The sequence below is a fragment of the Eretmochelys imbricata genome, chromosome 1, assembly GCF_965152235.1.
Source record: "Eretmochelys imbricata isolate rEreImb1 chromosome 1, rEreImb1.hap1, whole genome shotgun sequence".
NCBI classification, from domain to species: domain Eukaryota; kingdom Metazoa; phylum Chordata; order Testudines; family Cheloniidae; genus Eretmochelys; species Eretmochelys imbricata.
The window spans coordinates 256312997-256328372 of NC_135572.1; the positions used below are offsets into that span (position 1 = coordinate 256312997).

Consider the following 15376-nt stretch of genomic DNA (forward strand, 5'->3'; position numbering starts at 1 on the left):
TCCATTGTTTTGCTGAAGTAGTGGCTGAGCAGGGCTGTTGAAAGGAGTTTGGCATCTACCCTATGAAGATGGGAGGAAGAAATACAAGCTTTTTCAGGAAGGTGCAACCCAAGCTGTTTAAGCACCCTGGTTTTTTCTTTTTTTTTTTTTTTGCTTTCTGGGAGATATTGGCTGTGTGGCATTGGGGGATTGACAGTGGGGGGGTGGAAATCTGAAGTAATGTTGCACTTCAGGTGTGGTTGGGATGGGGAGGTAACATCTGCTAGAGCTGTGGAGCATAAACTCTAATTCATCTTCCACATCTTCACCTCTGGCCAGCTCCTAGCCTTGACCTGTTCCAGGTTCACGCTGACAGTACTGATCTCCTGGGAGACGGGCTCGTATGAACGGAGGGAGAGGCAGGCAGAGAGCAGGCCCATCCGGACGCAGGTATCTGTGTCGTGCCCAGCAAGTAGCCCCGCGATTATCCCTGCCATTAAACTGGGAAGAGAAAGAAAAGGTAGCTTCGGACATTGGGGAATGGTTTTGATTCTGCAGACCTTGTCATCCCAAAGAGACACTAAAGTATCTCTATTCACAAAACAAAGCTAAAAGCCAAGGGTCCCTACAGCAAATCAACCTACAAGCAACAGAAACTGGGATGGGGGAAAGGAGGATCTAACAAGGGGTTTGAGTATCCCTAAGGAAGACTGAAAGTCCCCTCTCTTGTCGTGTCCCAACCTCAGGACGCTGGGTCACAGACATTATCCTTTTAATGGAGAAAGATATCATGTCCTGGAGATGTCCCTTCCCAGGTTCCTGACAAGACTTTAAAACAGTGAGTGCCCCCTCATTTTATTCTATCCCAGCATGCTTTGGAAATAGAGTTGCCAACCCTCCAGGATTGTCCTGGAGTCTCCACGAATTAAAGATTAACCTTTAATTAAAGATTATGTCATGAGATGAAATCTCCAGGAATACGTCCAAACAAAACTGGCAGCTCTGTTTGGGAGGTTAGTCAGTGCGGCATGGCTACTCACTGCAGATGTGACCAGTAGAGCTCAGAATATGTAGCACAGGTGCTGGAACTGGGGGTGCTGCTGCACCTCCTGGCTTCAAGTGGTTTCCATCATATCCAGGGTTTACAGTTTGGTTCAGTGGCTCTCAGCACCCCCACTATACAAATTGTTCCAGCACCCCTGATATGTAGCTCACTATTGAGCCTCAGTGCCTGAATTTAAGAAGCTCCCAGTATCATTGGGACGTAAAAAAGGAGACAGAACTTCCTTTAGAGACTCTAAGTAATGTTTCTTACCATAACAGAGGAGGAGAGATTCCTTCCTCTGTCATGCGCACAGCCAGGCTACTCCCAGTCTCCTGGGGTAGAGTGCCCTGCCTCTGAGATGTTTGTGAAATTGTTTTTAATTTTCTGAGACAAGGTGGGCGAGGTAATATCTTTTATCGAACCAACCTCGGTTTGCGAGAGAGACAAGTTTGGAGCTACACAGAGCTCTTCTTCACATCTGGGAAAGGTACTCCCAGCATCACAGCCAAGTACAAGGTGGAGCAGACTGCTTAGTGTAAGGAGTTACCACATGTTGCAAGAGACCATTCAAAGATCTTTTCCCCTCTAGGCGTTTAACAATGGGGGTGGGGAATAGTTAGGATAAAGGTAGGGAATTGTTGGGAGTTAGAAGATAGGGGATGGGAGCATGAGCTTCTAAGCTTCCTGACTTGCTGGTGGCTGGTTCTATTGACTTCTGCTGCTGCATGTGAGACATTCTGGGTGATGTATTCAAGTTCTATCAAGGGGACTTGGGTATATGGATAGAAGCCTCTTTCTAGCATTTATACACATCTGAAGAAATAAGACAGAGGAAACAGCAGTGAAGATGAGGAAAAAGGAAAGACGAGGAAGAGAGAAGGTGGTGGTGATCATAAGAAGAGAAAAGGGGTGGTGATGTGAAGGAGATGGAGAGGGGGTAAGACTAATGGGAAGTTCTAGGAGGATGGAGGCGATGTTTAAAAAAAGCAGAGAGATAGCGCTAATATCAGGGGAGGGGCTTAGGGCTCTAAAACAGAGCTCCCACGTTGGCAGGGGGAGGGAGTCCTCTTCAGATAAAGTAGTCTTGTCAACTTTCAGACAGCAGTTCATCTAAGGTCTCTGCAGGCTTCATCTGCCTAGTAAAGGTTACAGCAGCTGCAGGTGGCATTTAGTGGTAGGGCCTCCTCGGGTCTGGGGAGCTGCACTTAGCTACCCTTGCCCTGTAGCTATGGGCCAGCAGAGATTTACACTCAGTACCAGCATGGCCTTCCACTCTGAAGAGCGGCTACTGCCGAGAGCTTCCAGGTGCTTCTCACTACATCCTAGGGGTGCGAAGGAAAAACTTCCATTTCTTACTTAGACGAATTACCTCAGTTTCTGCTTAACAAAAGGCACAGAACATTGTGGTTTGTGATGACCTTTCAATCTCTCAACAGCTCCTGAGACTTGGAATAAATATTTGGGGGGGATTATTCCTTAGCAGTGCTGTGTACGTGCATACACTGTTATGTTGTTACAGCAACCAGGGTGCAGGGAGCAAACAGCTTCCACAGACTGACAATGGACCCAGCCATCTGGGCAGGGATTCCAAGAGAACCTTAAGATACAAATGAATTGCATGCTCCTCTTGAGCCAGTGCCCCTACCTACCCCCTTCCCTCCAGTGGCTCCTGCTGGGAGAGACTGAGACTGGAGTAGCTCTAAGCACCTTCCCCAAGCCACAGCTTTGGCACCATTAACTACAGCACAGTGAACCTTGATGGATCCGAGCACAGCATTTGGAAGGTGAAACTAACTGAGACATGAATGTGTTGGCTACTTCTGGTTAGATTCCATTGTTCAATCCCTTGAAACTGCTCACGGCCACTCTGTATGCCGTGAGTGTATGCAGCTTTGGTTTCTCAGCACATGTAGCCTGTGTAAGCACTGGTCTTAAAGGTCTCGCAAGGAGTCTGTTCTTGCATCCAGCACTGTATGAAAAAGAGGATTTCTGCAGAGTGAAGGAGCAGCCATTGGATAGCAGGAGAAGGAAATTACCTAAATTTCAGGAAACTGAAAGATTCTAAGAAATGCCAAATGGACTCAAAGAAACTGAGCTTCGTGAGAGCAGATCAATTTAAATTTAATAGGACTACAGTAATATAGATACTAATGGGCCTGAACTTTCAGGGTCCTCTAGGAAGAAAAAGTTTAGTAGTCATCAGACATATCCTGGACAATGTCTGGCAGGGGAGCAGCTTAAAGCAAATAGGAAGCGTAGGTAAAATTTAGAAGAGAACAAATTATAAGATATTAGGCCACGTATAACAATTATTCTGGAGGAGGCTAGGTCATTGTTCAATGTATCGTGCCCAGTTGTGATCACCCCACCTTCAAGATGTGGCTGAGATTGAAAAAGTCTAGAGAAATGCAGTGCTGAGGGAAAGAGATATGGCAGGATTTACATATGAGGAGTGATTGGAAACACTGTGATTGTTTAGTCTGGAAAGGAGAAAGTAGAGGAGTGTTGACTGAGGTACTCAGAATTACTAATAGCTCACCTTAAGTGATCACTCTGGTTACAGTGTGTATGGTAACACCCATTGCTTCATGTTCTCTATGTATATAAATCTCCCCACTGTATTTTCCACTGAATGCATCGATGAAGTGAGTTGTAGCTCACAAAAGCTTATGCTCAAATAAATTTGTTAGTCTCTAAGGTGCCACAAGTACTCCTTTTCTTTTTGTGAATACAGACTAACACGGCTGCTACTCTGAAACCTGTCATTATGCAAGGCACTGAATTTAGCCGTATGGAGTAAAAATCTATCAACTTCATGAAAAAACTCATACAGATACAGACAGACATCATCTTCCTTTCCAAATGCAAACAGATGGACATTGTACCAAAAGGACTGAAGGTAAAAATTCCATTACAATCTACATACCACACAGACTATGCTGACAGCTTGTGCCACACACTCTCAAAGAAACTGCGGAACCACCTGATCAACATCCTCTACAGCAACCAGGGAAAGATTAAGAATGAGCTCTCAAAACTGGATACTCTCATAAAAAACCTTCCACACAAACTTCCTCGTGGCTGGACTTTATAAAAACTAGACAAGCCATTTACAACACATACTTGCTTCTCTACAAAAGAAAAAGGACACTAAACTATCTAAACTACTACATGCCACAAGGGGCCACAACAGTGGTTCCCTTAACCCGCCCAGCAATATTGTTAATCTATCCAACTATACTCTTAGCCCAGCAGAAGAATCTGTCCTATTTCGGGGCCTCTCCTTCTGCCCCTCCACCCCCACGAACATGATACAGTTCTGTGGTGACCTAGAATCCTATTTTCGACGCCTCCGACTCAAGGAATATTTCCAACACACCTCTGAACAACATACTAACCCACAGAGAGCTTCCTACCAAGACTACAAAAAGAAGGATTCCGGGTGGACTCCTCTTGAAGGTCGAAACAACAGACTGGACTTCTGCATAGAGTGCTTCCGCCGACATGCACGGGATGAAATTGTGGAAAAGCAGCATCACTTGCTCCACAACCTCAGCCGTGCAGAACACAATGCCATCCACAGCCTCAGAAACAACTCTGACATCATAATCAAAGAGGCTGACAAAGGAGGTGCTGTCATCATGAATAGGACAGAATATGAACAAGAGGCTGCTAGGCAGCTCTCCAACACCACTTTCTACAAGCCATTACCCTCTGATCCCACTGAGGGTTACCAAAAGAAACTACAGCATTTGCTCAAGAAACTCCCTGAAAAAGCACAAGAAAAAATCCGCACAGACACACCCCTGGAACCCCGACCTGGGGTATTCTATCTGCTACCCAAGATCCATAAACCTGGAAATCCTGGATGCCCCATCATCTCAGCAGGATTGTCTGGCTATGTAGACTCCCTCCTCAGGCCCTACGCTACCAGCACTCCCAGCTACCTTCGAGACACCACTGACTTCCTGAGGAAACTACAATCCATCGGTGATCTTCCTGAAAACACCATCCTGGCCACTATGGATGTAGAAGCCCTCTACACCAACATTCCACACAAAGATGGACTACAAGCCGTCAGGAACAGTATCCCTGATAATGTCACGGCAAACCTGGTGGCTGAACTTTGTGATTTTGTCCTCCCCCATAACTATTTCACATTTGGGGACAATGTATACCTTCAAATCAGCGGCACTGCTATGGGTACCCGCATGGCCCCACAGTATGCCAACATTTTTATGGCTGACTCAGAACAACGCTTCCTCAGCTCTCGTCCCCAATGCCCCTACTCTACTTGCGCTACTTTAATGACATCTTCATCATCTGGACCCATGGAAAAGAAGCCCTTGAGGAATTCCACCATGATTTCAACAATTTCCATCCCACCATCAACCTCAGCCTGGATCCACTTCCTGGACACTACGGTGCTAATAAGCGATGGTCACATAAACACCACCCTATACCGGAAACCTACTGACCGCTATTCCTACCTACATGCCTCCAGCTTTCATCCAGATCCATTGTCTACAGCCAAGCTCTACGATACAACCGCATTTGCTCCAACCCCTCAGACAGAGACAAACACCTACAAGATCTCTATCAAGCATTCTTACAACTACAATACCCACTTGCCGAAGTGAAGAAACAGATTGACAGAGCCAGAACAGTACCCAGAAGTCACTTACTACAGGACAGGCCCAACAAAGAAAATAACAGAATGCCACTAGCCATCACCTTCAGCCCCCAACTAAAACCTCTCCAACGCATCATCAAGGATCTACAACCTATCCTGAAGGACGACCCAACACTCTCACAGATCTTGGGAGACAGGCCAGTCCTTGCTTACAGACAGCCCCCCAACCTGAAGCAAATACTCACCAGCAACCATGCAACACACAACAGAACCACTAACCCAGGAACCTATCCTTGCAGCAAAGCCCGTTGCCAACTGTGTCCACATATCTATTCAGGGGACACCATCATAGGGCCTAATTACATCAGCCACACTATCAGAGGCTCATTCACCTGCACATCTACCAATGTGATATATGCCATCATGTGCCAGCAATGCCCCTCTGCCATGTACATTGATCGTACTTTTCTATGTAAAAGAATAAATGGACACAAATCAGACGTCAAGAATTATAACATTCAAAAACCAGTCAGAGAACACTTCAATCTCTCTGGTCACTCGATTACAGACCTAAAAGTGGCAATACTTCAACAAAAAAACTTCAAAAACAGACTCTGAGAGACTGCTGAATTGGAATTAATTTGCAAACTGGATACAATTAACTTAGGCTTGAATAGAGACTGGGAGTGGATGGGTCATTACACAAAGTAAAACTATTTCCCCATGTTTATCCCCCACACTGTTCCTCAGATGTTCTTGTCAACTGCTGGAAATGGCCCACCTTGATTATCACTACAAAAGGATCCACCACCACCCTCCCCCCCCCCAGCCCCGCTCTCCTGCTGGTAATAGCTCACCCTACCTGATCACTCTCATTATAATGTGTATGGTAACACATGATTGTTCCATGTTCTCTATGTATATAAATCTCCCCACTGTATTTTCCACTGAATGCATCCGATGAAGTGGGCTGTAGCTCACGAAAGCTTATGCTCAAATAAATTTGTTAGTCTCTAAGGTGCCACGAGTCCTCCTTTTCTTTTTGCGAATACAGACTAACATGGCTGCTACTCTGAAACCTAGAATTACTAAGGTTTCCATGAAACTAATCAGTCCCTTTTTATGCTGTCCTCTAGCATGAGAAAGGGGGAGGCTAATCACTCCTTTCAATTAGTGGCAAATAAATGTGGAAAAATCTGCCTCATACAGACTTCCCAGACAGTTCACTGCAGTAAAATATCAGTCATTGCAGCTTATGAAAAAAGGTCTGGATAATTATGACTGTATCACATGTAGTTATACAAGACAAGGAGGATAATAAAGATGTCAGCTGATCACTATGGGGTCAGTAAGTAATGCCTGTCCCCTCCGACCCCAGTGTACAGCATTGCATCAATGATTAGGTAAGGTATGGTGAGAACTCAAAGCATAAGGTACCAGCCACTCCCACAGGCAGAAAACTGGACCTGATGAACTGAACTTATATGGCAACTCCTGCCTTTAAGGCACTTCCTGGCCTTTTAGCAAACCTTACAACGAAGGTTAAGTCTCACTTCCACTGGAGAGAAACTGATCCAGCTTTGGCTTAAGGTAGTTTACTTTATTTTGACTACTGCTGTAGTACTTCAATAGCCACTAACGTCAAGAAGTTTGACAGCCCAGCCCAGAGTAATTCAGAACTTGTGGCTGTACTGCTGGGACCTTGGATGCTGTAGCATATGTTCAAGACGGTTCTGGGAAAAGGAGGATGAGTGGCCAGATGGGCTTCAATCGATATTAAGCTGTTATGGGCAAATTCTTAGTATGCGTTGTGGAGAATGATGTCCCTTACTCCTTATTGGGTGGATTTAATGTTTAATTCCCAAGCAGAAGAGTGAAATCTGTCTTCATGGTAGTGTTAAAAATTCCAGATAGGAATTCAGCTGCAGAAAATAAAGAAATCCCATAACTGCATCTTTTCTCTGGGTAATTAGTAATATACCTGTCACCCGCTCCTGAGACATTCACTATCTCTTCCCTGGAGATGGGGATTGCTGGGTAGTGGGTGGCACACAGCTCGCCGGCAGCATTCTATAGAGAGGGAGAGGAGGAGTGACATTACTGGGAATTCACCGAATTCTAGAAGCAATATTTGGACCTGGCTGATCTTGCCCACAGCTGCCTCAATACTTAGAGTCCAAATAATATTTTTTTACATTTTGAATCACATTCACTTTGCCTATGTTTGCGCCCTTTTGGGGTTCGCTTTCTACCAAGACTTCTGCAACTGAGAGCGTGTATGTTCGTGGAGAGTGTGTTTTAAACTTGCATTCTTAATTACTCAGGGAAAAGCACATTTTAAATGTGCTTTCTGTGATCACTCCACAGATATGAATCACTGTATCATAGGATGGTCCTTCCTGGAGCACTCTCCTGTGGCAAGCTACAGCATGACTGAGGCACCTGCCTCAGTTTCCCTTTCAGAGTCCCCAGTAACTCTTTGCAAGCTTATCCTCCAGTCCTTTGATTTATTACCAGAAACATATGTCAAATCATCCAAATGATAATGAAAGTACTATACATAGTCCATTTCTCACATCCCAGCACAGAGAGTCTTTACAAATCCAACGACATGGCACCCCACATACTACACTCCAGAGTTTTCCACCACACCTAGGCTTCTTGTCAGTCCTCCTCTTTCCTTCTGCTAAGAAAGCCACCCCAGCCCTTCCCGCAAGAGTAAGTTCTACTCTCAGGGCTGGCTCCTGCGAAGGAAGCAGGTGCCTGGGGCGGGCAACAGAAAGGGGCGGCATTCCGTCAGTTATTGAGGCGGCACAGACAGGTCTTCGGCGGCACTTCGGCGGCAGCCCAATCGATTTTTTTTTTTCGCCGCTTGGGGTGGCAAAAAAGCTGGAGCTGGCCCTGCCTACTCTCCCCAGCAGGAACCCCCAGAGCCTTACCAGGGGAGCATCCCACACTTCCCCTGGCCCTCTCACTGCTTCCCTGAGGCCAGCTCTCCAGTGTGGAGGGGAGTAAGCCTTGCTGCTCTTCCCATCTTCAGCCCTCTCCAGTCCTGGGCTGCAGCTTAGACATCAGCAGGCAACTACCACTGCTGCTCTCTGGCCTTCAGCCTTGGCCCTCTGGCTTGGGGACACGTGCCAGCCACCAAACCCCTCTTGCTGCTCTCCTGTCTAGCCTTTTCCCAGGAACCAACTACAGCTTCCTTCCAGGATCTTCCACCATCCCCCTGGTGTCATAAATATAAAGGAAAGGGTAAACCCCTTTGTTTCTCTCCCTCCTCCCAGCTTTTGAAAGTATCTTGTCTCCTCATTGGTCATTTTGGTCAGGTGCCAGCGAGGTTACCTTTAGCTTCTTAACCCTTTACAGGTGAGAGGAGCTTTCCCCTGGCCAGGAGGGACTTCAAAGGGGTTTACCCTTCCCTTTATATTTATGACACCTGGGCTCACCCAGTCTCCCTCCTCTTTCAGTTTCTCCTTGATCCTTTATAGTTAGGGCCCTACCAAATTCCATTTTGGTCAATTTCACAGTCATGGGATTTAAAAAATCATAAATTTCATGATTTCAGCTATTTAAATCTGAAATTTCATTATGTTGAAATTGTAGGGGTCCTGACCCAAAAAGGAGTTGTGGGGGGGGGTCATAAAGTTATTGTAGGAGGGGTTGCGGTGCTGCTACCCTTACTTATGTGCTGCTACTGACGGTGGCTCTGCCTCAGAGCTGGGCAGCTGGACAGCAGCGGCTGCTGGCCGGGAGCCCAGCTGCGAAGGCAGAAAAATCGCCAGCAGGAGCACAAAAGTAAGGGTGGCCTGGTATGATATTGCCACCCTTACTTCTGCACTGCTGCTGGCGGGGTGCTGCCTGCAGAGCTGGGTGCTCAGCCAACAGCCACTACTCTCGAGCCTCCCAGCTCTGAAGGCAGCGCAGAAGGGTGGCAATGCTATGACCCCCCTAAAATAACCTTGCGACCCTGCTGCAAATCCCTTTGGGTAAGACCCCTAGTTTGAGAAAGGCTGGTCTTCCCTGTGAAATCTGTATAGTATAGGGTAAAGGCACACAAAAGACCAGATTTCACAGAGGGAGAGCAGAATTCCCAGTCCAGGATGCATTTTTCATGGCCGTGAATTTGGTAGGGCACTATTTATAGTCCCAGGTGCTGCCTTGGCCTCTTAACTGGCCAAACTGAGAGCACCTGCTCTGGCACAATGGACCTGGACCTGCCTCCTTTACCACCCTGTGACACCCAGTGGCATAGGAAAGGAAGGCTCAATTTCCATTATTAATCTGCGGAGCCAGCCAGTCCTCCAGGGTCAGGTATATGGATAGCAGCATTAACCTTGGTGAGAGAGGCTTGAAGAGTCACTACTATGCTGGTGCTCCCAGGCACAAGGGAATGAGAACTCCTTGCCACTCAGTTGGTCTTCCTGAGCCTCCTACCTGTTTGTGAGTTCCAGGGCACAGTGAGACACGCCCTTCCACTCTCCTGCCACACAAGAGGACTCCATGCATGCCGAGTGTCACCACCACACAGTGCAGTTGTGTCAGCAAGGGGCGGGTCAGGGTCATCGCAGTCCTGACAACATCCTCCAGCCTGGACGGCAGCTCTTTAGACAGCAATGGAAGAAAAGCCGTGACATCACTTCAGACCACAAAGCTGCTGACTTGAGCTTTCCATGTCACTGGGATGTTGGCCTATTTGTGAGTGGTTTTCAAAGTCTAGCTGGGAGTTTACAGTGCTCTCGGAAAACGCTGACAGCATGAGCACAGGCAGCCACAGAGCTGATATATTGTGCAAACTTCCCACTCACAGTTCCCCCCTGTGCTTCTCATTCCTGACCTGCAACACTCCCCATCCCTATTCCAGTTCTGGTCTTCCACGTAGCCTCTCCAATGCACCTCCACTCCGAAATGAGGATACCATCTCTCATGAGTTTACACCTGTGTGTGTGTGCAGGGGACAAAATAACTGTCTGTGTCTTAATGTCATTGCGTTGGTGTCAGCATAGGGCGATGTTTCATCTCCTATAGAGACAGCGTCACAGTCTGAAGACAAATACCATCATACTGTGATGCTTCATTGGGACATCTGAAATAAACTAGTGATCCTATTTGCTTGGTTGGGCTTGTAGCGTGCATGACAAAAACAGTGACTCAAACTCTAGGATATGTAGCAATCCCAGACCTGCAGCAGTCTCTCCTGGACTAGTTTTTTGCCTTATCTGAGTCAAGTTTCAGAGCTTGCGAAGATTTTGTGAGGTGGTCTAGATGCCTCATTAGTTAACCACGGTCTTTAGGTTCAGTGCATTTATTTTAACACACACACACACACACACACACACACACACACACAACCAAAGGGGGACTGAAATAGAAATTAATTAAAATACAAGTCTGTGTACTAACCCTAGAAAATCCATGTTCTTTCAGGACACATAGAATGGTTACCAGCTCCTCTGCTTAGTGAACTGCAGCTTCTAAGCTAGTTCATCACTCCTCTGCCCAAAGCTGGCCTTCCCTGCTTCTTGGGCTTTGTAAAATCTCCAGCTGCTGTAACTGTTTTGGTAACCAAAGTTAACTCTTCTGGAGGCAGTACTATGACAAACAGCTCTGCTGTTTCTAGAAGTGCTGGTTCAGCATAGTGGGGGACTTGCGGTCAATGGAAGCAGTCAGTCTGGAATGGCGGCAGGGGTGGGGAAAACACAGCTCCCTATGCAGTGTCTAGGTTAATCTGAAAGTATTGCTCTCTCGCTACCACATCACTGTACTGTACCTGCCGGCACAGGGTGCCCGAGGGTCCGATTTATTGCCCTTAGTTCTCGCAGATTGGGGGAGATGTAGGTCAGCGCTCTCCAGCTGTCTGAAAGGAATGGCTTAGAAGCCTTGTTCTCATCTGTCGGCTCATAGCACACTTCAAAACAAAATTGTAGTTGGTTAGCCGATATAACAATCTCTCTGCTTCAGGACAGGCAGATATTTGGAATGCTCGCTGTGATTTTTACAATGTTTGGTATCTACACTTTATTTTAGTTAGCTATCTTCAATCTCCCTTTCTGCTGCAACAGTAATGATTCACCTGCTTCTGGCTCTGGGGTGATGTGATGAGAGGCAGATTCAGGAATGGGCATTTAGTTTGATAGACAGGCCAGTGAGCCAGCCAGCCAGCCAGCAGGAACTATCTTTGTAGTCTCTGCTCACTGGCTGAATCTAGAGAACTGTCTCCCCCTACAGAGCTTACTTCTGAAGAAGATGAGGGAACAATTCTGAAGTCTGAAGATGGGTTGTGAAGAGTCTTCAGCAAACCAAGAAGGGGCCAGTGTATTTCACAAGAAGCAGGGGGGCAAATCATTTAAAAAAATAGGTAAGTTAAAATGTATTGCTTTGCTGAATGCCACAAACCATGGGAGACATACAGCATACAAGTCTGTGCCTGCCTCAGCTTTCAGCTTAGCTTTTCAGTTCACCTTTAACCTTTGCTGGTTTTCTGTCATTGCTGGGGCAGTATAGGTTTCCCTTATAAAAATCTGATGTAGCTGCAGAATAAGAAAAACTAAAAATATATGAAAACATATTTCATATATTTTTTAAAAACCATGGGGGAGGAGGGGAATAACTTGAAATGCAAGATAGTGTTGGTGCCTTCAACTCTCAGTCTCTCATTGAAGTTAGCAGGAGCTGAGGGTGCTCAGCACCTTGCGGGTCATATTTCAGAACATGCACGATTATGCCCCAAGGGGTCCATTTGCAGTGAGTTCTCCTTACCTGCTACCTGGTGCTCTCTAGCAATTTCACAGACGTACTGAATGGTGGCAACTGGCACGTTCCCATCAATACATACCAATGGGGCCAAGCATAGACTCTCCTTGAACTTGCACACCTAGTGAAAATACAGAACACAGAACAGGGGCAGCTTGATCCAACTTGATCCAGCTTGACACAATTGGACAAGAATGAGATTTGCAAACCTAGCGCATCTTGCTGATAGACTCAGGTGGCTAGGATGTATTTGAAATATCAATTTTTGCTGACACTCTTAGATGCAGGCTTGACGTGAACCAAGAAGAACATTTTCCGAGAAAAAGCAGGTTTTACAGGTTCTCAATTTTTTTTCCTTCTCTTTCCCATCCTCTACTACCAAGCCTTGTACCAGACCAGCCTGTCCTCCTCACAGAGGAAGGTTGCTGGTGGCTCCCCCTCAAGATCTTTACTGCTGCTCCTATATCAACTGAAGCTCTCTAGGGAGCAAAATGAGATGCTTCCTCCCCTTTGAGGTCCAGTGGGGTGCCTCTGCAGGGCTCCCAAACTCTGCTAGGCCAGGGAACAAGGGACTACATCTCATTCTCAGATCCCCATATGTCAGTCCATTGCAGTACCAACATTAAATTGCACGACTATCTTGGAGAGAAGCTATTAATACTTACAATGTGTCTCATAGTCAAGCCAGAATGATTAGAGAGGGCAGTTTATTCAGACCCTTGAAAATATTATATTTCAACGGCAGCTAGACACCTAAATGCCTTTTGAGACCTGGCCCTTTTTCAATAACAGGTCTAAACCAAAACAATAGAAATAATTGGCCACATTCAGACCTGATCTAAACAAATGCACCGGGTCTGAATTCAGCCTAACATGTATCTCTCTGAAGCCTTGTGAAGGTATAAATAGAAGATAGGAGTACGAAGGTGACAAAAGACTGATCTGAGTTAGAAGAGGACATCCCAACATATAATGGTGACAGAGCCGTCAGTCTAGCACCAGATTCCTTTATCATAATGAGTATTTGCCACCCAAGAAATCCTACCAAATGCACTACCTGCATATGAAGCCTGTGCTGAATGTCAGAAGGAAAAGAGGTTAGCATTCAACCCATTTGGGGAGAGGAGCTAGCTAGAAATTGCCTGCACACTATGAAGGCCATGGAGAAATCACCAAAACCAGACCAACTTTCTAGCCAAGACTTTCAGAAGTGGGGTGCCTAAAGTTAGGCTCCAAACGCCATACTTAGCCCATAGGAGCCTCTAAGTGCTCACTACCTTGGAAAATCAGACAACTTTTTAGGGGCCTGAATATGGACACAGGAGCCTAACTTTAAGCACTGGCTTAAGCCTTTCAGCTCCTATGTGTGTTACACTGAACATATCCCACTCACAGGCCTTCAAACTCCCACATTCATACTTAACCCTCTATATTCCTGGATCTTCAAATCACTCCCCTTCTTTCTGTGTTTGTGTCTATTACTCCATTTGCAGGCCTTCAAATGCCCCCAATTTTTTATGCATAACCTGTTAACTGGCCTTTAAACATCCATCCAGGAAATCTTATTTCCCCTCTGCCTTTATCTCTCAGCTCTGAGGCTTTACCTCAATGCAATCATCTTTCCCTCCAGTGAGAACTGAACTGAGATTCTCTTCAGCATGCATCATCTTTGCTGCTCCCTAATTACCCAAAGGGGTCACAGGTGTGAAATCAAGTTTTCCCTCTCCCAGGGGCTGAAGATACTGTCTCTATGGTACTTCCAGATCTTGACCACCTGGGCGGTGAATGGCAGCAGAGAGCAGAGGGACTGATCACTTAAGTAAGCAGCCCAGTATTTCTTGTTACTCAGCTAGAAATATTAAGGTACGACATGTTCATTTTAGCAAACGCTTCCTATCACAGTAGTCATCTCCCATAACCATGGCATCCCTGAGGCAGACGTGCAGAATTCAGAGACACTGTGATAATGTATGTCCCAGCCCTGTTGTGGCTCTTTGTGGCTGGCGTGACAACACGCTGCACAAATGGCTGCCACGTGCCGTCGACTTCCATCCCTACTCCAGCAGTCTCTCGCTCTCTCACACATCTCCGCTAAATTTCCTTGAAGTAAACATCACCACAATGCAGCTTTAATCAGTAGCTAGGCTCAGAGTTTCCATTGGTTATTTTGCAAAGCTCCTGAGGATTAACCCATCATGTAATGGTTTTGTTTTCCTGTCTGATGGCAAGGTGTGGGGAGGGGAAAGGTGGAGATGGAAGTGGGAGCAGTGATCACTTTTTCCCCCTAGGAATTCTGAACCTCCTGGGGGTCCCGCTGATAAGTAAGTTACACTTGCCTTCCAAATCACCATCAGTTGTTAAGTACAGGCTCTTGTTTTGTCAACAGTGGAATTAATGGTGGAAGGGGGTAGGGCTGTGGGGGTTTGTTTGTTTGAATCAATCTTTAATCATCACTTCCATTAGTGTCCTGAAACCTTCCCTAACCACCAGGCTGAGAAGCAGAATCTGTTTAGCTGTGTTTAAATAGCTCAGCATGTAGAAACAGAGAGGACGGGGGAGTAGAGAGAAGGTGATGGGACAGGAAAATGGGCTTTCGGGGCCCTATCCATGCTTCCTATTTTGGTTTCCAAAGGAGAAACACCATCTCCAGGTCGGTGGGCATGAAGTTACTGAGGGCTCAAAGGGGCCTTGAGAAATAGGCTGCCTTGGATTAGTTTTCGAGAAGTCTGTGGCACAGACGTTGTGGATAGGGCAGCATTGATGACCCTCAGTTGGGAAAAGAACGTATTCTGTTTCCATCTGGCTAGCTGGAAATAAGTAGCTTTGGCTGGCCAGCAGCTTGCTGCAGTGCCATTTCACTGACCCAAGTTTGAGGCTACCCTTAGGCTTCCACAGGTTGATGCTGCTTTCAGTATGCCACCACTTGCAATGTATAATTATGTTATCTAGGCATCCTCCACCCACAAGCA

General features: G+C 46.3%; 1 protein-coding gene across 1 annotated transcript in view; it reads right to left on the minus strand.

Moving 5' to 3' along the window:
- Positions 1–284: 284 nt before the first annotated feature.
- LOC144259320 (uncharacterized) overlaps positions 285–15376 on the minus strand; it is a 46997-nt gene continuing 31905 nt past the window's right edge. Inside the window, exons 15-19 of the mRNA XM_077807530.1 lie at positions 12414–12528; positions 11425–11562; positions 10092–10258; positions 7639–7727; positions 285–480 (exon numbers count right to left, since the gene is read on the minus strand). Of these exons, the coding sequence (XP_077663656.1) occupies positions 285–480; positions 7639–7727; positions 10092–10258; positions 11425–11562; positions 12414–12528 (705 nt within the window). The remainder of the gene's footprint in view (positions 481–7638; positions 7728–10091; positions 10259–11424; positions 11563–12413; positions 12529–15376) is intronic.